This window comes from Choloepus didactylus, chromosome 18 (assembly GCF_015220235.1).
Source record: "Choloepus didactylus isolate mChoDid1 chromosome 18, mChoDid1.pri, whole genome shotgun sequence".
In the NCBI taxonomy this organism is placed as follows: domain Eukaryota; kingdom Metazoa; phylum Chordata; class Mammalia; order Pilosa; family Megalonychidae; genus Choloepus; species Choloepus didactylus.
This window is the reverse complement of record NC_051324.1, coordinates 25561022-25582459: the sequence shown is the minus strand read 5'-3', so window position 1 is coordinate 25582459 and position 21438 is coordinate 25561022. Positions and strand designations below refer to the sequence as shown.

The window sequence follows — 21438 nt, the reverse complement described above, 5'->3', positions numbered from 1 at the left end:
GAGAAGATAGGGCTAGTAAAAACAGGAAAAAAAAGCTCAAAAGTAAAAACAGAGACTTTTTGGAGCTTGGGTGAGCATAATACAGAGAAGGGCAGGGCTCAAACAGAATCAGGCACATATGCAAATCCAGAGGGCCAGGACCCTTGTCTGAAGAGCCAGTTTCTCTGCTTTCTTGATTGTTCTTTAATGGCCCTCAACTCCTTGTCTCTTAGCATTTCAATAGCCCATTAGATCTGCAAGGACTGTAAATAGTTCATACTGGGCTCTTCTTCTTTTTTTTTTTTTTTTTTTTAACCTTTTTCTCTTCTTCTAAAATAATGATTCTAAGAAGCGCATTACAGAAAGCCTCAAAGACTTGCAATTTGGCCCCAGGCAAGAGCAGAGCTAAAATAGCTGTGAGACAGTGACATGAACAGATATCTGCACGCCAATGTTCATAGTAGCATTATTCACAATTGCCAAGAGACGGAAACAACCCAAATGTCCTTCAACAGATGAGTGGATAAATAAAATGTGGTATATACTATGCGGCAGTAAGAAGGAACAATGTCGTGAAACATATGACAACTTGGATGAAACTTGAAGATGTAATGCTGAGTGAAATAAGCCAGGCACAAAAAGGGAAATATTATAAGCTACCACTAATGTAAACATTGAAAAATGTAAAACAAATGGTTTATAATGTAGAATGTAGGGGAACAAGTGACAGAGAGCAATTAAGGAAGGGGGAATGATAGCCCAATAAGAACAGATAAGCTATCGTGGGTAAATTTAATGTTCTGGGAATGCCCAGGAATGACTATGGTCTGTTAATTTCTGATGGGTATGGTAGGAACAAGTTCACAGAAATGTTGCTATATTAGGTTATTTTTTAGGGGGTAGAGTAGGAACATGTTGGAAGTAAAGTAGTTATCTTAGGTTAGTTGTCCTTTTCTTACTCCCTTGTTATGGTTTGTTTGAAATGTTTTTTTTATTGCATGTTTTAAAAAAAATTTTTTTAATATAGTTGATTAAAAAAAAGTTAACTAAAAAAAAACCACAATGAAAAAAATATGCAGACCCCCTTGAGGGGCTGGTGGAGAATGCAGGGGTATTGGGCTTCCCACTTCGACGGTTGCTGATGTGCTCACAGACATAGGGGACTGTTGGTTTGATGGGCTGAGCCCTCTACCACAGGACTTGCCCTTGGCAAGACTGTTGCTGCAAAGGAGAGGCTAGGCCTCCCTATAATTGTGCCTAAGAGCCTCCTCCCGAATGCCTCTTTGTTGCTCAGATGTGGCCCTCTCTCTCTAGTTAAACCAACTTGGCAGGTGAAATCACTGCCCTCCCCCTACATGGGATCAGACACCCAGGGCACTGAATCTCCCTGGCAACATGGAATATGACTCCCGGGGAAGAATGTAGACCTGGCATCATGGGATGGAGAACATCTTCTTGACCAAAAGGGGGATGTGAAAGGAAATGAAACAAGCTACAGTGGCAGAGAGATTCCAAAAGGAGCCTAGAGGTCACTCTGGTGGGCACTCTTACACACAATATAGACAACCCTTTATAGGTACTAATAAATAAGAACAGCTAGCAGTAAATACTTGAAACTATCAAACTACAACCCAGAACCCTTGAATCTTGAAGATGATTGTATAAAAATGTAGCCTTTGAGGGGTGACAATGTGATTGGGGAAGCCATATGGACCACACTCCCCTTTGTCTAGTTTATGGATGGATGAGTAGAAAAATGGGGGAAGGAAACAAAACAACAACAACAACAACAACAAAGGCACCCAGTGTTCTTTTTTACTTTGTTCTTTTTCACTTTAATTTTTATTCTTATTACTTTTGTGTGTGTGGTAATGAAAATGTCAAAAATTTATTTTGGTGTTGAATGCACAACTATATAATGGTACTGTAAACAATTAAATATATGCTTTGTTTTGTATGACTGCATGGTATGTGAATATATCTCAATAAAATGAATAAATAAAAAATATAAAATAAAATAGCTCTGAGAGAGAAAGCAATAAGTGGCAGAGAAAATTCACAAAAGACCATAACTTCCCAAGAAAAGGGGGGCATGGCCAAGCTCCAGTAGCAGCCCTGCTTCTGGGAACTCAGACCCCAGGCACTGGAATTCAGAAACAGCTTCAGTCAGCCACACCCCCGGCAGGGTCAGGGTCACCAGCAGAACTAAAGGCTCCACACCTCCTTACATTGGTGGGGTAACTGCGGGCTGGCAAGAGCCACCTGCTGGACAGCATAGGAGAAACATAGACTCTAAAGTCCTCATGGGAGGGTCTCATTCTGAAGGAAACTCCATACCCTCCTCCTGAGACCTGGGCTCTCTGGACTGGGAAAACCTGACTAGGGTTGACCATATCTGAGGAGACCATCACACAAGAAGGCTACATAGAGGCAGGGCAAGAAACAGAAAAACAAGAGGTGAAAAACTCTGATGAACTAAACAGAATCTAAGTTAAAGGCCTAGAATAGGCTGAACTGAACACCAAGGGTTAGAGAGCAAAGCCAACCAAGAAAACCCTAGGTAAAAGAGTGAAAAATGTACAGGATGCAACAAAAGGTTACAAACATACAAAGAAACAGGAAGTGATGGCCAAGCAGAGAAGAAGATTAAAGCATTAGAAAACATCAGTGAGGAGGACCAGGCCTTATACATACCAGACAAAGACATTTTAAAAATGGACCTACAGAATAGATGCTATGTGAAATTAGGAACCCCATGCTTAATAAGTCAAGCCCTCAATCTTGAGGCTTGCTCTTGTAAAACTTATGGCTATACAACACATCCTAAAGTAATTTGGGTGGAGAATAAAAATAAATATTCAGGGCCCCCCTGAAGAGCTGGGGGAGAATGCAGAGGTGTTGGACTTCCTCACCTGGATTGTTGCTGATGTTCTCACAAACACTGGGGACTGACAGCTTGATGTGCTGAGCCCTCTGTCTTGGGGCTGGCCCCTATGAAGCTTGTTGCTGCAAGGAGAGACTAAACCTGCTTATAATTGTGCCTAAGAGTCTCCCCGAGTGTCTCTTTCTTGCTCAGATGTGGCCCTCTCTCTCTAACTAAGTCACCTTGGTGGGTGATCCCGCTGCCTTCCCCTCTATGTGGAACCTGACTCCCAGGGGTGTAAATCTCTCTGGCAACGCAGGATATGACTCCCGGGCATGAATCTGGACCCTGCATCCTGAGACTGAGAACATCTTCTTGAACAAAAGGGGGATGAGAAATGAAACACAATAAAGCTTCAGTGGCTGAGAGATTTCAAATGGAGTCAAGAGGTCACTCTGGTGGATATTCTTATGCACTATATAGATAACACTTTTTAGGTTTTAATGTATTGGAATAGCTAGAAGTAAATACCTGAAACTACCAAACTCCAACCCAGTAACCTTGACTCTTGAAGATGATTTTATAACAATGTAGCTTACAAGGGGTGACAGTGTGACTGTGAAAACCCTGTGGATTGCACTCCCTTTATCCAGTGTATGGATGGATGAGTAGAAAAATAGGGTGGGATGGGGGGGGGTGATTTGGGTGTTCTTTATTTTTATTTTTCACTCTGATTCTGATTCTTTCTGGTGTAAGGAAAATGTTCAAAAATAGATTGTGATGAATGCACAACTAGATGATGGTACTGTACCATCATGGATGATTGTATGGTATGTGAATATATCTCAATAAAACTGAATTAAAACAAACAAACAAACAAACAAACAAAAACTTATGGCTATAAAGGGGATGCTAAGCCTATCTATTATTATGCCTAAGAGGCACCTCCAGAGAACCTCTTTTGTTGCTCCATTGTGGCCTTTCTCTCTCTAAGCCCAACTCTGCAAATAAATTCATTAACCTCCCCCATTCATGGGACATGACCCCCAGGGAAGTGAATCTCCCTGGCGACGTGGGACATGACTCCCAGGAATGAGCCTGGCCTGGCATTGAGGGATTGAAATTACCTTCTTGACCAAAACGGAGGAAAGAAAGGTAACAAAATAAGGTTACAGTCACCAAGAGATCTCAAACAGAGTCAAGAGGCTATCCTGGAGGTTACTCATATGCAAGTTCCACCTAGACATCCCAAATGACCACAGTATGCCAAGCCCTAACCAACAGTAGTACCGAAATACCTAGGTCCGTATCTGAAATTCTATAAAAGTTTCACTCACTAAGTTTATTTTTCAGAAACTTAAATCCTCCAGAGTGTTCCTATGCCAGATAAGTCCCAAAACCCAGAGGCAATAGCCTCTTCAAGAACATCAACCAGATGCAGCCCCCTTCCCCATAACATCAACACACCCCTTTTCAATATGAACAAGTTAGGGTGATCACTGACCAGACATCCCTGAAGATAGAGAAAGTGAGTAAACAAGAGGAAGGGGTAGCAACAGACAAGATAGGCTTTGACAAAGGATTATGAATACTGAATATTTATATTAACACTTCTTTTTAGATGCTAGGGTATTAGAATAGCTAGAAGGAAATAACTAAAATGGTGGAACTGTAACCCATAATAGTCTTTGAAATCTGCTCTACAGCTACTCGTTAAATTGTACTTTGAAAGTTATCACCATTCTGTATATGTGTTATATCCTACAATAAGGAAATAACTGAAGCTGTAGAACTGTAACCTATAATGTCCCATGAAATGACCTATAAAACTACTTGTTAAATCGTATTTTGAAAGTTATCACCTTTATATATATATATAATATATTTCACAATAAAGAAGTAATTGAAATTGTGGAACTGTAACCCATAGCATCTTTGAAATTTGCTAACTACTTGTTAAATTGTACTTTGAACGTTATTGCTGTTCTGTATATATATTTCACAATAAAAAATGTTTTAAAAAATGGTCCTAAATATGCTTCAAGAGCTAAAGGAAAACACAGGCAAAGAGCTAAAAGAAAACACAGGAAAAAAAATAGATGAACCCAAAGAGAATATCAATATAGAGATGGAAATTATTAAAAAGAACCAAACAGAGCTGAAAACCACAGTGACAGAAATTTAAAATTCCCTAGAGGGATTCAACAGCAGATTGGAGCTGGTAGAAAAAACAATCAGTGAACTTGAATAAAAGGCAGTTGAAATCATTCATTCTGAGCAGAAGAAAGGTAAAAGATTGAAGAAAAGTGAACAGAAGAACCTGTGGGACACCATCGAGTGTACCAACATACACACTATGGGAATCCCAGAAGGAAATGAAAGAGAGAAAGAGGCAGAGAGAATATTCAAGGAAACAATGACTGGAAACTTCCCAAATTTAATGAAAGATAAGAATAACACACATCTAAGATACTCAATGAATTCATCTTTACAGGAAAAACCCAAACAGACCCATACCACAGCATATTATAACCAAACTGTCAAACGCCAAAGAGAGAGAATTCTGAAAGCTGCAAGAGAGAAGAAATGTGTCACATACAAGGGATCCTCAATAAGATTAAGTTCTGATTTCTCACGGGAAACATGGAGGCCAGAAGGCAGTGAGATGGCATTTAAAGTTCTTAAAGTAAAAAATTCTCAACCAAGAATTCTACATCTGGCAAAATTGTTTTCAAAAATAAGTGAGTGAGTAACACATTCCCAGATAAACAAAAGCTGAGGGAGTTTGTTACCACTGGACGGGCCTTACAAGAGATGCTAAAGAGAGTCCTGGAATTTGAAAGAAAAGGATAATAGACAATAGATCGAAGCTGCATAAAGAATTAAAGGTCTCCGGTGAGGGTAATGCCAGTACCATTGTATTTTTGGTTTGTAACTCCAATTTTTCTTCCTACAGGATCTAAAAGGCAAATACACAAAATGTAATGAGAATTAAGTGGCTTTGGACTCATAATGCATAAACATGTAATTTTTGACAAGGACAACACAAAGGTGGGGGGATGGAGGAGCATAGGAACATTGTATATGCTGTTGAAGTTAAGCTGGTATCAAAGCAAATGTGATTGTTGTAGATTTAGGATGTTAAATTTAACTACAAAGAAAATACCAGAGAGAGAAGCCATGGAAGCAAGATGCTGAACATCACTGGAACCCAGAAGAGAAGGAAGAGAACAGCCAATGCCACCATATGCCTTGCCATGTGACAGAGGAGCCAAGGATCACCTGCAACTGGTCTTTGGGAAGAAAGCATCACATAGATGATGCTTAATTTGGACATTTTCCCATTCTCAAAACCAGCTGTTCATCTCTTCCTCTCTGAACTCACCATGCTGTAAATGAGGAAAACTGAGAGGAAGAGGAGAACGAGGGTGAGGCAGCTGAAGATTATGAGGAAGAGAACTCTGGTGTCTAGTGAAAGAGCACATCAGCGAATCAGTTTGGTTCCTAAAATGCACTGATGTAGTTTGGCCAAACAGCTAAGAGGAGCCAGACTGGGTTCAAAACTTGGCTCTGCCACTTCCTAGATGGAACTTCCGATTGCCTTGGGCAATTTGCTTAATCTCCCTGTGCTTTGTTTCCCCATCTGTAAAATGAGTTTAACGATAGTAACTACTTTATTGGATGGTAGGGAGATTAAATGAGTCAATGCACACACAGAGAGTTAGAACAATGCCTCACACATGGGAAATTCCCAATGAATGTTTAACCAATGGCAATAATATTGATCATTTATTGTGAGCCAACACTGTGCTAGATGCTCCGTAAACATAATTTCTCACCTTGACAATAAGCACACAAGATAGATTTACTATCCCCATTTTATTAACAAGTAGACTAAGTTCCCAGACATAAAGCTAATTGCTCCAAGTTACACAGCCAGGTTGGTTTTGAATCTAAGTATGTGCAGCTCTGTAGACAGGGAGGTCAGTGTAGCTCTGTGTCAGGCACTGGGTGTGAAAATACGAGATAAATGATATTCTTAACCTGTTCCAGGGAACACACTAATACAGTGAGATAAACATTTACATAATTAACTGTAATGCTAAAGAGACTGACAAGTCTGATATAGATTAATGAAAATCCAAACTCCCTCCCACTTTCAAGAATCATTTTCTCTCTTCTGATTTCAAAATGACATATCAAATCCATTCATTTACCTCTCTCCACTCCACACCCCCAATCCTGCTAATATTAGGAAAGAACATGTTATTCATTCTGGTAAGATAATGAAGAAGGCATATTAACCTTTCTGGCTGAAAGCAACTAAAATTCTTAGATAAAAATGTTTTCTGAGTTTACTTAATGCAACAATGATCTGGCAATAAAGTTAGAAACTCCTGGAGAAAAAATAAGTTGAAGGCAAGAGACCAGACAGGAGAGCAGAGCCCCACAGCCGACTGTGGTCATGAGGACATTGGCAGTAGCTTTTGTTCATGACTTCAAGAGGCACAGGGAATTCTGTCAATAAAAATTGGTAGGTGGTAAAAAAAAAAGGAAGTATCTGAGAACACGCAGGTCATAAAGACAGAAATTAGAGTGCAGTTTGCCTGTGTGGGGGACAGGGGAATAAGGAGTCATTGCAAAACGGGTTTAGAGTTTCAGTTTGAGGAGACAGGAAGTTTTAGTAATGGAAGGTGGTGAGGATTCCTCAATATTGTGAATGTGATGAACCCCATTGAATGGTATTCCTGGGATTGGTTGAGATGGGAAAGTTAATGTTGTATATGTTGCCACATTAAAAAAAAAAAGAAAGAGCATGCAACTAGAGACAATGACAACTAAATGCAATACATTATCCTGCATGGGATCTAGCAAGGCAGAAGAAAAGGCCCAAAGGGACATTACTGAGACATAAGAAAAAATTGAGATATACATTGTAAGCTTTATATCAACATCAAATATGTTGAATTTGATAACTGCAGTTAAAGTGGTTACATAAATGAATATCCTCTGCTTAGGAAATATACATGGCAGTAATAAGGATTCAAGGAGCATGATGTATATAATCTATGTTCAGGTGCTCAGAAAATGGATTGCTAAATAGATATATAAGTAGACAGACAGATATTTAGATAGAATAGAATAATATGGCAAATCTGGCAAAATGTTAAAATTGGTGCATCTGGATATCTGGGTGGCAGGGTAGGGGTATGTTGGAGTTCTCTGAATGGGACTTAAATATTTTTTGGTTACTGTCCTGTATGTTTGAAAGTATTTCAAAATGAAAAGTTGACCAAAAAGAAAAAAAGAAAGAAAAAAGTTCACTCTAGCAGCTACGTGGACAAAGAATTTGCGGAGATGGGTTGGAAGCAGAGGGACCATTAGGAGGTTGTCGGGCACCCCAAGTAAAAGACATGGTGGTCGGGCCTAACCTAGGTGAGGTTGGGGGTGGGGGGCTGAGCGCGCGTGGTGATGTAAGGAAGACACCAGATGTCTGGCCAGCCCGGCTATTCTGCTCAGAGATGGGGAGGGTATAGAAGTACGTTGTTTTTGGACATGTTGAGCTTGAGAAGCCAGTGACACACCCCTTGGGTTCTAAACACTTAAGAAAGAATAAATCGCATTTTGAAAGGCACAGGAGTGTACGAGATGTGCGTTAGCCCAGGGATTTAGCTCTCTGCCCTCTCTCGCCCTTTCCGCCACTGAAGCAGAAACTGTCAGGCTGAAGCACGCACGCGCATATCTACGACCGGGGGGGGGGGGGGCACCGCTCCCTGATTGCGCACGCGCGGTATGGGTGGTTGCCAAGGAGACGCGTGGCCTTGACCTAGCGGTCAGATCCCGGCGCCGCGGGCTCGGCGGCAGCAGCTCCTCTTCTGCTGCTACCGGAGCAGGTCAGGACCCCGCGGGCGGATGGACCGCCGCGGCGGGGTGGGAGCAGCGGACGGCGGCGGGGAGGGCGAGGACGACGATGACGAGGAAGAGAAGTGGGGGGGCGGTGCCGCGGACTCGCAGGGGGCCAGACTGCCCCCCATCGCGGGCGGCACCTCGGAGCTGCCCAAGCGGAAAGTGAAGAAGAAAAAGAAGAAAAAAAAGAACAAGGGGTCGAGCAAGGGGAACGGTAGGAGGAGCAGCTAACGCGCAGCCTCTTGTCCACGTCCTGTAGAGACCCCTCCCCCTACGTAGAGACCACCTCAGAGCAGAAACTCGCCACTCCCGAACAGGGAGTCTCCAGCTCCCCACACTTACCACTTATCCCAGCCTAGAGATGCCCGTAAAGACCATCCGTGTCCACAGAGACCCCCCAACCAGCCCAGAGACCCCTTAATCGCCGCAGAGAGTCCATCATCTTTGCTGTCTCCAAACCCTACACGGAGACTAGCAAATAAATCCCTTAGTATTCCCTTTCCCGCTCAGAAGCCCACCCATTCGCTCAAGAGTCCTTGATATCCACAGAGACACTCCAGTCACCACAGAAACCCCGAATCTGCCATAAGAATTCTCAGTACTTAGAGAGACCCTCAACTGGCAGAGAGAACCCCACAGATGCCCTCCATTCCCGCGGAGACGCCCAGCCCCACACAGCGACTCTTCCCTCTACACAGACACCCTCTCAGCTCCCTAACCCCTCAGCCGAGGCTGGTAATCCCTGACATCCACACCCTCCCCACAGAACTCTTAAGCCCTACTTTCCCCAAACGCAGAGACATTACAGACACTCGTTCATGAACACACAGAAACACAACCTCCTGCCTTGCATGTAAAGGCAGACCAAACACCGTCTCTGCGCGGACACTGCCCCCGGTACACGTTCGCCAAGGGGCAGCCTCCTCCGCACAACGGCCTGTTCACCACTCACTGCCACATCCTTTTTTTTTTTTTTTAATTCAGTTTTATTGAGATATATTCACATACCATATAACCATCCATGGTGTACAATCAACTGTTCACAGTAACATCTTTTTTTTTTTTTATTTTTTAACTTTTTTATCATCATTTTATTGAGATATATTCACATACCACGCAGTCCTACAAAACAAATAGTACTTTCGATTGTTTACAGTACCATTACATAGTTGTACATTCATCACCTAAATCAATCCCTGACACCTTCATTAGCACACACACAAAAATAACAAGAATAATAATTAGAGTGAAAAAGAGCAATTGAAGTAAAAAAGAACACTGGGTACCTTTGTCTGTTTGTTTCCTTCCCCTATTTTTCTACTCATCCATCCATAAACTAGACAAACTGGAGTGTGGTCCTTATGGCTTTCCCAATCCCATTGTCACCCCTCATAAGCTACATTTTTATACAACTGTCTTCGAGATTCATGGGTTCTGGGTTGTAGTTTGATAGTTTCAGGTATCCACCACCAGCTACCCCAATTCTTTAGAACCTAAAAAGGGTTGTCTAAAGTGTGCGTAAGAGTGCCCTCCAGAGTGACCTCTCGGCTCGTTTTGGAATCTCTCTGCCACTGAAGCTTATTTCATTTCCTTTCACATCCCCCTTTTGGTCAAGAAGATGTTCTCCGTCCCACGATGCCGGGTCTACATTCCTCCCCGGGAGTCATATTCCACGTTGCCAGGGAGATTCACTCCCCTGGGTGTCTGATCCCACGTAGGGGGGAGGGCAGTGATTTCACCTTTCAAGTTGGCTTAGCCAGAGAGAGAGGGCCACATCTGAGCAACAAAGAGGCATTCAGGAGGAGACTCTTAGGCACGAATATAGGGAGGCCTAGCCTCTCCTTTGCAGCAACCGTCTTCCCAAGGGTAAAACCTATGGTAGAGGGCTCAACCCATCAAACCACCAGTCCCCTATGTCTGTGGTCATGTTAGCAACCATGGAGGTGGGGTAGGCAAATACCCCTGCATTCTCCACAGGCTCCTCAAGGGGGCACTACACCTTATTTTTCTTTCCTTGTTTTTCTTTTTTTTTTTTTTAACTTTCCCGTCTTTTTTAAATCAACTGTATGAAAAAAAAAGGTAAAAAGAAAACAAACATACAATAAAAGAACATTTCAAAGAGACCATAACAAGGGAGTAAGAAAAAGACAACTACCCTAAGATAACTGCTTAACTTCCAACATGTTCCTACTTTACCCCAAGAAAGTTACATAATATAGCAACCTTTCTGTGAACTTGTTCCTACTATATCCATCAGAACTAACAGACCATAGTCATTTCTGGGCATCCCCAGAACGTTAAATAGCTTATCTGTTCTTCTTGGATTATTGTTCCCCCTTCCTTAATTGCTCTCTACTGCTAGTTCCCCTACATTCTACATTATAAACCATTTGTTTTACATTTTTCAAAGTTCACATTAGTGGTAGCATATAATATTTCTCTTTTTGTGCCTGGCTTATTTCACTCAGCATTATGTCTTCAAGGTTCATCCATGTTGTCATATGTTTCACGAGATCGTTCCTTCTTACTGCCGCGTAGTATTCCATCGTGTGTATATACCACATTTTATTTATCCACTCATCTGTTGAAGGACATTTGGGTTGTTTCCATCTCTTGGCAATTGTGAATAATGCTGCTATGAACATTGGCGTGCAGATATCTGTTCGTGTCACTGCTTTCCGATCTTCCGGGTATATACCGAGAAGTGCGATCGCTGGATCGAATGGTAGCTCTATATCTAGTTTTCTAAGGAACTGCCAGACTGACTTCCAGAGTGGCTGAACCATTATACAGTCCCACCAACAATGAATAAGAGTTCCAATTTCTCCACATCCCCTCCAGCATTTGTAGTTTCCTGTTTGTTTAATGGCAGCCATTCTAACCGGTGTTAGATGGTATCTCATTGTGGTCTTAATTTGCATCTCTCTAATAGCTAGTGAAGCTGAACATTTTTTCATGTGTTTCTTGGCCATTTGTATTTCCTCTTCAGAGAACTGTCTTTTCATATCTTTTGCCCATTTTATAATTGGCCTGTCTGTACTATTGTCATTGAGTTGTAGGATTTCTTTGTATATGCAAGATATCAGTCTTTTGTCAGATACATGGTTTCCAAAAATTTTTTCCCATTGAGTTGGCTGCCTCTTTACCTTTTTGAGAAATTCCTTTGAGGTGCAGAAACTTCTAAGCTTGAGGAGTTCCCATTTATCTATTTTCTCTTTTGTTGCTTGTGCTTTGGGTGTAAAGTCTAGGAAGTGGCCGCCTAATACAAGGTCTTGAAGATGTTTTCCTACATTATCTTCTAGGAGTTTTATGGTACTTTCTTTTATATTGAGATCTTTGGTCCATTTTGAGTTAATTTTTGTGTAGGGGGTGAGGTAGGGGTCCTCTTTCATTCTTTTGGATATGGATATCCAACTCTCCCAGCCCCATTTGTTGAAAAGATCATTATGGCTCAGTTCAGTGACTTTGGGGGCCTTATCAAAGAGCAGTCGGCCATAGATCTGAGGGTCTATCTCTGAATTCTCAATTCGATTCCATTGATCTGTATGTCTATCTTTGTGCCAGTACCATGCTGTTTTGACAACTGTGGCTTTATAATAAGCTTCAAAGTCAGGGAGTGTAAGTCCTCCCACTTCGTTTTTCTTTTTTAGAGTGTCTTTAGCAATTCGAGGCATCTTCCCTTTCCAAATAAATTTGATAACTAGCTTTTCCAAGTCTGCAAAGTAGGTTGTTGGAATTTTGATTGGGATTGCATTGAATCTGTAGATGAGTTTGGGTAGAATTGACATCTTAATGACATTTAGCCTTCCTATCCATGAACATGGAATATTTTTCCATCTTTTAAGGTCCCCTTCTATTTCTTTTAGTAGAGTTATGTAGTTTTCTTTGTATAGGTCTTTTACATCTTTGGTTAAGTTTATTCCTAGGTACTTGATTTTTTTAGTTGCTATTGAAAATGGTATCTTTTTCTTGAGTGTCTCTTCAGTTTGTTCATTTCTAGCGTATAGAAACATTACTGACTTATGTGCATTAATTTTGTATCCCGCTACTTTGCTAAATTTGTTTATTAGCTCTAGTAGCTGTATCGTCGATTTTTCAGGGTTTTCTAGATATAAGATCATATTATCTGCAAACAATGACAGTTTTACTTCTTCTTTTCCAATTTGGATGCCTTTTATTTCTTTGTCTTGCCGGATTGCCCTGGCTAGCACTTCCAGCACAATGTTGAATAACAGTGGTGATAGCGGGCATCCTTGTCTTGTTCCTGATCTTAGAGGGAAGGCTTTCAGTCTCTCACCATTGAGTACTATGCTGGCTGTGGGTTTTTCATATATGCTCTTTATCATATTGAGGAAGTTTCCTTCAATTCCTACCTTTTGAAGTGTTTTTATCAAAAAGGGATGTTGGATTTTGTCAAATGCTTTTTCAGCATCTATTGAGATGATCAATTGATTTTTCCCTTTCGAGTTTTTAATGTGTTGTAATACATTGATTGTTTTTCTTATGTTGAACCATCCTTGCATGCCTGGAATGAACCCCACTTGGTCATGGTGTATGATTTTTTTAATGTGTCTTTGGATTCGATTTGCAAGTATTTTGTTGAGGATTTTTGCATCTATATTCATTAGGGAGATTGGCCGGTAGTTTTCCTTTTTTGTAGCATCTTTGCCTGGTTTTGGTATTAGATTGATGTTAGCTTCATAAAATGAGTTAGGTAGCGTTCCATTTTCTTCAATGTTTTGAAAGAGTTTGAGTAAGATTGGTGTCAGTTCTTTCTGGAAAGTTTGGTAGAATTCCCCTGTGAAGCCATCTGGCCCTGGGCATTTATTTGTGGGAAGATTTTTGATGACTGATTGGATCTCTTTGCTTGTGATGGGTTGGTTGAGGTCTTCTATTTCTTCTCTGGTCAGTCTAGGTTGTTCATATGTTTCCAGGAAATTGTCCATTTCTTCTACATTATCCAGTTTGTTGCCATACAGTTGTTCATAATATCCTCTTATAATTTTTTTAATTTCTTCAGGATCTGCAGTTATGTCACCTTTTTCATTCATTATTTTGTTTATATGGGTCTTCTCTCTTTTTGATTTTGTCAGTCTAGCTAGGGGCTTGTCAATCTTGTTGATCTTCTCAAAGAACCAACTTTTGGTGATATTTATCCTCTCTATTGTTTTTTTTTTCTCTATGTCATTTATTTCTGCTTTAATCCTTGTTATTTCTTTTCTTCTACTTGGTTTGGGATTGGTTTCCTGTTCATTTTCTAGATTCTTCAGTTGATCCATTAGTTCTTTGATTTTGGCTCTTTCTTCCTTTTTAATATATGCGTTTAGTGCTATAAATTTCCCCCTTAGCACTGCTTTTGCTGCATTCCATAGGTTTTGGTATGTTGTGTTCTCATTTTCATTCGTCTCTATATATTTAGCAATTTCTCTTGCTATTTCTTCTTTAACCCACTGATTGTTTAGGAGTGTGTTGTTTAACCTCCAGGTATTTGTGAATTTTCTAAGTCTCTGATGGTTATTGACTTCTAATTATATTCCATTGTGGTCAGAGAATGTGCTTTGAATAATTTCAATCTTTTTAAATTTACTGAGGCTTGTTTTATGTCCCAGCATATGATCTATTCTGGAGAAAGTTCCGTGAGCACTAGAAAAGTATGTGTATCCTGGTGATTTGGGATGTAATGTCCTGTATATGTCTGTTAAATCTAATTCATTTATCAGATTGTTTAGGTTTTCAATTTCCTTATTGGTCTTCTGTCTGGTTGATCTATATATAGAAGAGAGTGATGTGTTGAAGTCTCCCACAATTATTGTGGAAACATCAATTGCTTCCTTTAGTTTTGCCAGTGTTTCTCTCATGTATTTTGTGGCACCTTGATTGGGTGCATAGACATTTACGATTATTATTTCTTCTTGCTGAATTGTCCCTTTTATTAGTATGTAGTGGCCTTCTTTGTCTCTCAAAACATCCCTGCATTTGAAGTCTATTTTATCTGAGATTAATATTGCTACACCTGCTTTCTTTTGGCTGTAGCTTGCATGAAATATATTTTTCCATCCTTTCACTTTCAGTTTCTTTGTGTCCCTGTGTCTAAGATGAGTCTCTTGTATGCAACATATTGATGGTTCATTTTTTTTGATCCATCCTGCGAATCTATATCTTTTAATTGGGGAGTTTAATCCATTTACATTCAACGTTATAACCGTGAAGGCATTTCTTGAATCGGCTATCTTATCCTTTGGTTTATGTTTGCCATATTTTTCCCTCTCTCTATTAATATCCTTTAATGTACCCATACTGAATCTCTTTAGTACTGAACCTTTCTCCAAGTCTCTCTGTCCTGTCTTTGTTTCTCTGTCTGTAGGGCTCTCTTTAGTATCTCCAGTAGGGCAGGTCTCTTGTTAGGAAATTCTCTCAGCATTTGTTTGTCTGTGAAAAATTTAAGCTCTCCCTCGAATTTGAAGGAGAGCTTTGCTGGATAAAGTATTCTTGGCTGGAAATTTTTCTCACTCAGAATTTTAAATATATCGTGCCACTGCCTTCTTGCCTCCATGGTGGCTGCTGAGTAGTCACTACTTAGTCTTATGCTGTTTCCTTTGTATGTGGTGAATTGCTTCTCTCTTGCTGCTTTCAGAACTTGCTCCTTCTCTTCTATGTTTGACAGTGTGATCAGTATATGTCTCGGAGTGGGTTTATTTGGATTTATTCTATTTGGAGTTCACTGAGCATTTATGATTTGTGTATTTATGTTGTTTAGAAGATTTGGGAAGTTTTCCCCAACAATTTCTTTGAATACTCTTCCTAGACCTTTACCCTTTTCTTCCCCTTCTGGGACACCAATGAGTCTTATATTTGGACGTTTCATATTATCTATCATATCCCTGAGGTCCATTTCGATTTTTTCAATTTTTTTCCCCATTCTTTCTTTTATGCTTTCATTTTCCATTCTGTCATCTTCGAGGTCACTGATTCATTGTTCAACTTTCTCTAATCTTGTACTATGAGTGTCCAGAATCTTTTTAATTTGGTCGACAGTTTCTTTAATTTCCATAAGATCATCCATTTTTTTATTTAGTCTTGCAATGTCTTCTTTATGCTCTTCTAGAGTCTTCTTGATTTCCTTTATATCCCGTACTATGGTCTCATTGTTCATCTTTAGTTCTTTGAGTAGCTGCTCTAGGTGCTGTGTCTCTTCTGGTCTTTTGATTTGGGTGCTTGGGCTTGGGTTATCCATATCGTCTGGTTTTTTCATATGCTTTATAATTTTCTGTTGTTTTTGGCCTCGTGGCATTTGCTGAACTTGATAGGGTTCTTTTAGGGTTTGTAGACCTATTGAAGTCCTTATCTCTAATTTATCAGATCTACAGCTTCGTGGAGTACACTTTCTCTAACTAACCAGCAGGTGGCGTCCACGAGCCACCTGTTCTCCACAGGCCAGTTCTCCCCTGCTTAGCCTTTGTGGTGAGTGGGGGAGTGAGTCTTGTGGGGCCCAATTGGTGTACCAAGCTTGCGTGTGTAGTTGGTGTTGCCTGCCCTGTATGTGGGGCGTGTTTCTGGGCAGTCGGGGAGGGGGGGTGGCCCTAACAATCAAATCTCCCTGGTGATCCTAGAGTTTTAGAGCTGCTGCAATAGTCTAATCCTTCAGTTCAGTCCTGCCACAGTTTGTCTCTGCCACTGACCCACTAGTCCTTGGTATTGGCGTATGGCTCCTGAGACTTGCAAGTGGGCCCCTCTTCCAGGCTGTGCACCCTGGGTCCTCTGTTGAGGGATGACTGTGCTATGTCACAGGTGAGTGCCGTCCCCCCCAGGGCAGTTCTGGGCTGCTGGGCTGTGTAGGGAGGCTCCCAGTCTGCTCAAATGATGGCTGAATGGGGCTTTGTTAATTCACACTGCTCCACCTTCCCCACTCTGGGACAATCAGCTGAGGTTGCAGGGAAGGCTAATGTCCACGCCCAGTTTTGTGGTGTGTGCCTGTTATTTGAAGCACTTCCGTCACACTGGGTTGTCTGGGGCAGCTCTGGGCTATGGGGCTGGCGATGGGCAGGAGTGTTTCGTGTCCACCAGGATGGTGGCTGTGAGCGGACACCCCCCTTTTCTTGGGAAGTTGTGGTGTTTAGTGAATTTTCTCAGCCACTGGATTATTGCCTTTTGTCTCAGAGCTCTCTTAGTTCTGCTCTTGACTTGACGTGCCCAAATTGCAATTCTTTGAAGCTTTCTGTATTGGGCTTCTTAGAGTAATTGTTTTAGAAAAAGAAAAAAGGATTAAAAAAAAAAAAAAAAAAAAAGGGCCCTCCTCAGAGATCTAATGGGTTATTGAAATGCTAATAAACAAAGCAGCCAGGGCCATTAAGGAAAGGTCCACAGGGCAGAGAGATCAGCTTTTCTTCGGGATTTGCATATGCGCCTCAAGGCCTGAGCTCCGCCCTTCCCCTTTCTGTGTTCACCAGAACTCCAAAAATCCTCTGGTTTTATTTTGGAGTTTTTTGTGTTGTTTTTTTTTCTATGCCTGTCTCCTCTCTGCTGGGCTGGCTGCTCTCAGATTCTCTGGTGTCTGGTCTCAGTCTATCTATGGTTGGAGTTTGGATCAGTAGAGTGAGTTTCCGATAAGGGCTGCCACTGCAGTTCTCCCTTCTCCTTCCCGGAGCTGACAGCCCCTCCTCCCACGGGACTGAGCCTGGCAGGGAGGGGCGCGGGTCCCCTGGCCGCAAAAACTTACAGATTTCGCTGATCTCAGCAGTTCGACACTTTCATGAGTGTTGTATGAAGTATGCCCAAAGACATACTGCTCTGTGGTGTCCAGTCCACGCAGCTCCTGGCTTTCTACCTACTTTCCTGGAGGAGTAACTAAAACATACAGCTCACCAGTCTTCCATCTTCGAAGTAGTCCACACAGTACCATCTTATAGTTGTGCATCCATCACCCCAATCTATTTTTGAACATATTCCTTACACCAGAAAGAATCAGAATCAGAGTGATAAATAAAAAAAGAACACCCAAGTCACTCCCCCCCATTCCCACCTATTTTTCATTTAGGTTTTGTCCCTATTTTTCTACTCATCCATCCATACACTGGATAAAGGGAGTGCAATCCACAGGGTTTTCACAATCACACTCTCACCCCTTGTTATACAGTTGTCTTCAAGTCAAAGCTACTGGGTTGGAGTTTGGTAGTTTCAGGTATTTACTTCTAGCTAGTCCAATACATTAGAACCTAAAAGGTGTTATCTATATAGTGCGTAAGAATGTCTACCAGAGTAACCTCTGGACTCCATTTGAAATCTCTCAGCCACTGAAGCTTTATTTCATTTCATTTCACATTCCCCTTTTGGTCAAGAAGATGTTCTCAGTCCCACAATGCCAAGTCCAGATTCATCCCTGGGAGTCATATCCTGTGTTGCCAGGGAGATTTACACCCCTGAGAATCAGTTCCCACGTCAGGGGGAGGGCAGTGAGATCACCCCCCAAGGTGACCGCCACATTCTTTTACATTCCCAAACGCCCTCCCCACACTCCCTCACATCAGTGGTACACCACTAAATAACAATAGCACCGACATTCACGGTCTGTACACATCCAGCCATTACATTACACACGCACTTGCATAGACTCCCTCCCAAACAGTTCTTGTATACAAACAAGCACACATATGCCGAGGCACACTCCAGTCTCTCTTGGGGACACCTCCTTAACTTACATACACCCACCAACACCTGCCACAAACCCACAGAACAGCCTGCTAAGCTCCCTCTCCTAGAACCCCTAGAACCCCCAGATACCTCAATGAAGGCACTGAGCACCCACTTGGGAAAGAGAGTACAACAATGAACTAGCATTCAGGGCACCTGCCCATGAGTGCTCAAAGTCCCCACCATCACCTGTGTGGTCCCCCTCAATGGCTGTGGCTGCCAGGGAGGTGTGGCTTTCATTGACCATGGCCCAGCCACCCTGACTCCAGCATGGCTCGTCTGGGGCTCAAGTTTCTGTGCCCTGGGCCCTTTGGGTGCAGAGCTGGCACCACTGGAAAGACGGAGGCAGAAGGAATAGCAGCCACCCCCTTGTCAACCTTGTGGTCTGGGGAAGGGAGCAGTGAGGTGATTATAATAACTTCTTTAGATGGAATAATAATAAACATAAATAAAAATAAAAATGCAGAAAAGCAATTCTGGAATTTAGGTCAAAAGCACCCTTTGTGTATGTATCAGCAACACCATGTTAGGAAATTTATGGTCTTTTCAGCTTAGCTTTTGAATCTGGAAATTGCAGTGGCATGTACCCCAAACTGTCAGCAGGGGACCTCAAATAGTTTTCAGGAAATAGGAAAGTAGAGAAACTTCGAGAGGCTTTTTTTTTTCCTTTTCTTTATTTCTTCTTTTATTTTCCGGGGGTGGGGGTGGGCAGATATTTCTCTCTTCTAGAAAACAGTAGGATGAGTTGATGAAAGAACCAAGTTAGTATATGTATGTTATAGAATTCTGAAATGCTGTCAGTGAAAAAAAAATCAGAGCAAGCCACAGAATAGACGTTATTTTCTGGCTTGCCATAATATTGCTTTCCTCAGTCAAATTTAGGAAGCTTTTCTGTTGTTCTCCAGGTGGTCCATCATACAGCATCTAGACTAGTAGTAGAGTCGTAAATCCCTAGAACTGGAGGTTAAGCAGGGGGTGGCGTGACATAGCAGGAAGAACAGGGCACCGGAAGCCAGCCCTGCATTCCGACCCTTTCTCGGCCACTTGCTATGTGACACGGGCAAGTTACCCGAACTCTTGGAGCCTCAGTTTCCCCACCAGGGCTTCACCCCAAGGTTCTGGCTCCTAGCAGTGCCCAATGCCTTGACCCAAAGCCCGAGGCTGGCGGGTGTGGGAGGCTGGAGGCCTGGGAGGCCTGAGCCCAGGTGAGGAGGGGCCTCCCCGTGTTACCTGTTTGGTGATTGGGGTGATGCCCCCGCAGGCTGAGGGCAGGCCTCACCTCTGACACTGCTCATCTGCTCAGCAGGTGAACATCAGAGCCGAAGCCTGAAGAATCAGTCGCTTTCTACATCCTTTCACGGCATCTTAAGTCCCAGCAAAGATCATGGCCTGAAGCAAGAGCACAGACAAGACAAAGAGGAAAACAAGCACATCCCTCCTTACCCCTGCACTGCGGGCCGCCCCCATTTTGCCGAAATAGAAGAGAAACTTGCCAACCAGATCAAAGAAAGTCTGCGTTGGGACGGAATTCTCGCCGATCCAGAGGCAGAAAAAGAAAGGATTCGTATCTATAAACTGAACCGGAGGAAGCGGTACCGAACTTGGGCCCTCAAGGGCTTCCACTCTGACCCCTGCGCGGAGGAGACCCCTGAGACCTTCCCCCTCCTCTCAGACAAAGACTGCAGCCCCCGCGGCAGGCAGGCGGCCGGAAGAGCCGACCACCCGAGTCACTACTTTGAAGGCAACCTTGCCCCGAGGAGCCTACACTCCGATTTAGCTACCACTGTGCCCGAGTGAAAAACCGCCCTCGACCCTGACGAGCGTGTAATTATCCTGACCGCAAGTTTATGTGTTAAAAAATAATAATAATAAAAGGAAATCAGACCTAGATCTGAGGGAAGCAGACACTTGGTCCGTTAATGAGCTCAACCGCCCCTTCACCAAGATGCGCTCAACTGCCAAGGGAAGCCACATTCCTTAAGACGAAAGCAATTTCACGAACCAGTTTCTTTTAAGTGTTTTCTTTTTCTCTACTGAACTGGCATCTCCCTTTGTAATTTCTTATAACAGTTAGATGTCTATAATCTGCCCCCCAAAAGAAGAGAAAGCATGCAGATGATATACATTTTATGACTTAAACCAATTTCATGGGTAAGACTCCTTACGTAGTACAGGCTTCTGTAGACCCAAGGAAAATGCCTCAAATATTCTGGAGACTTTTTTGTCTTTAAATAAGTGCACTCCCTGACCTTATGTGGTCTTCAAGATAAGTGGGTTCCAGAACTTAATCTCTAGAAGGTTATTATGGGGAATCCCAAAAGGAATATGGCTTCTCTTATAAACATGGTCCTCCCTCGCTCCCCCAGAGAGTGTTTTGTTTGGTTTTAGATACTAAGACATTTTTGTAAAAATTGTCTCATTTGACTGTGGGGATGGAGAAGTCCATGTTCCATAAGGCAGGCCACAGGTGGGAATTCTGATAAAGGTTTTCGATTAATTCCCCAGGAGAAGCTGACTGGCTGAAGTAAAGATGGAAATTCTCTCTCCTGAGTGCTGAAATCATCACTTCTCCTTTAAAGCTGATTGGCTGAGACTTCTGTCATTGTTGAAAGCAATCTCCTCAGTTGATGGTAGATGTAATGAGCCATAGATACAGTCAACTTCCTGTTGATTTAAGTCCATGAAATATCTTCACAGTAACAATCATATCAATGCATGTTTGCCCAAACAACTGGACACCATAACCTGGCCAAGAAGACACAGGTAATTAGCCATTCATAGTCCACCCCTTGTCAATTTGGCACTCATGCACATCTCCTTCATCTCTAAATAAAAACAATAATCATATTTTCATGTAACATACTCACCTGTCTTCCATACAACCAGAAACACACTATCTTTTCCCAGAATAGGATGCAAGTCTTTGGATAATAGTCACTCTTAAACTTGATATACGATAACTTAAATTCTACATTGTGGAGTTAATGCAACTTACATGATAA

General features: G+C 42.1%; 1 protein-coding gene across 2 annotated transcripts; it reads left to right on the top strand.

Annotated features, from left to right (window-relative positions):
- The first annotated feature begins 8656 nt into the window (after nucleotides 1-8656).
- On the top strand, nucleotides 8657-20341 carry C18H17orf97 (chromosome 18 C17orf97 homolog). 2 transcript variants are annotated; one of them, XM_037809567.1, is made up of 2 exons: nucleotides 8657-8963; nucleotides 19740-20341. In XM_037809567.1, the coding sequence occupies exons 1-2, from the start codon at nucleotides 8756-8758 to the stop codon at nucleotides 20231-20233; spliced, it is 702 nt and encodes a 233-aa protein (XP_037665495.1). In that variant the 5' UTR covers nucleotides 8657-8755; the 3' UTR covers nucleotides 20234-20341. The 2 variants fall into 2 exon arrangements, with proteins under 2 accessions (XP_037665495.1, XP_037665496.1); XM_037809568.1 differs by having other exon boundaries at nucleotides 8659-8963; nucleotides 19743-20341.
- Nucleotides 20342-21438: the final 1097 nt, after the last annotated feature.

Bases quoted from the DNA above. Each gene is read 5' to 3' on its own strand.
- C18H17orf97 (XM_037809567.1), top strand. From the start codon at position 8,756: ATGGACCGCCGCGGCGGGGTGGGAGCAGCGGACGGCGGCGGGGAGGGC. The intron at 8,964-19,739 runs GTAGGAGGAGCA...TCATCTGCTCAG, and splicing joins GGGGTCGAGCAAGGGGAACG to CAGGTGAACATCAGAGCCGA.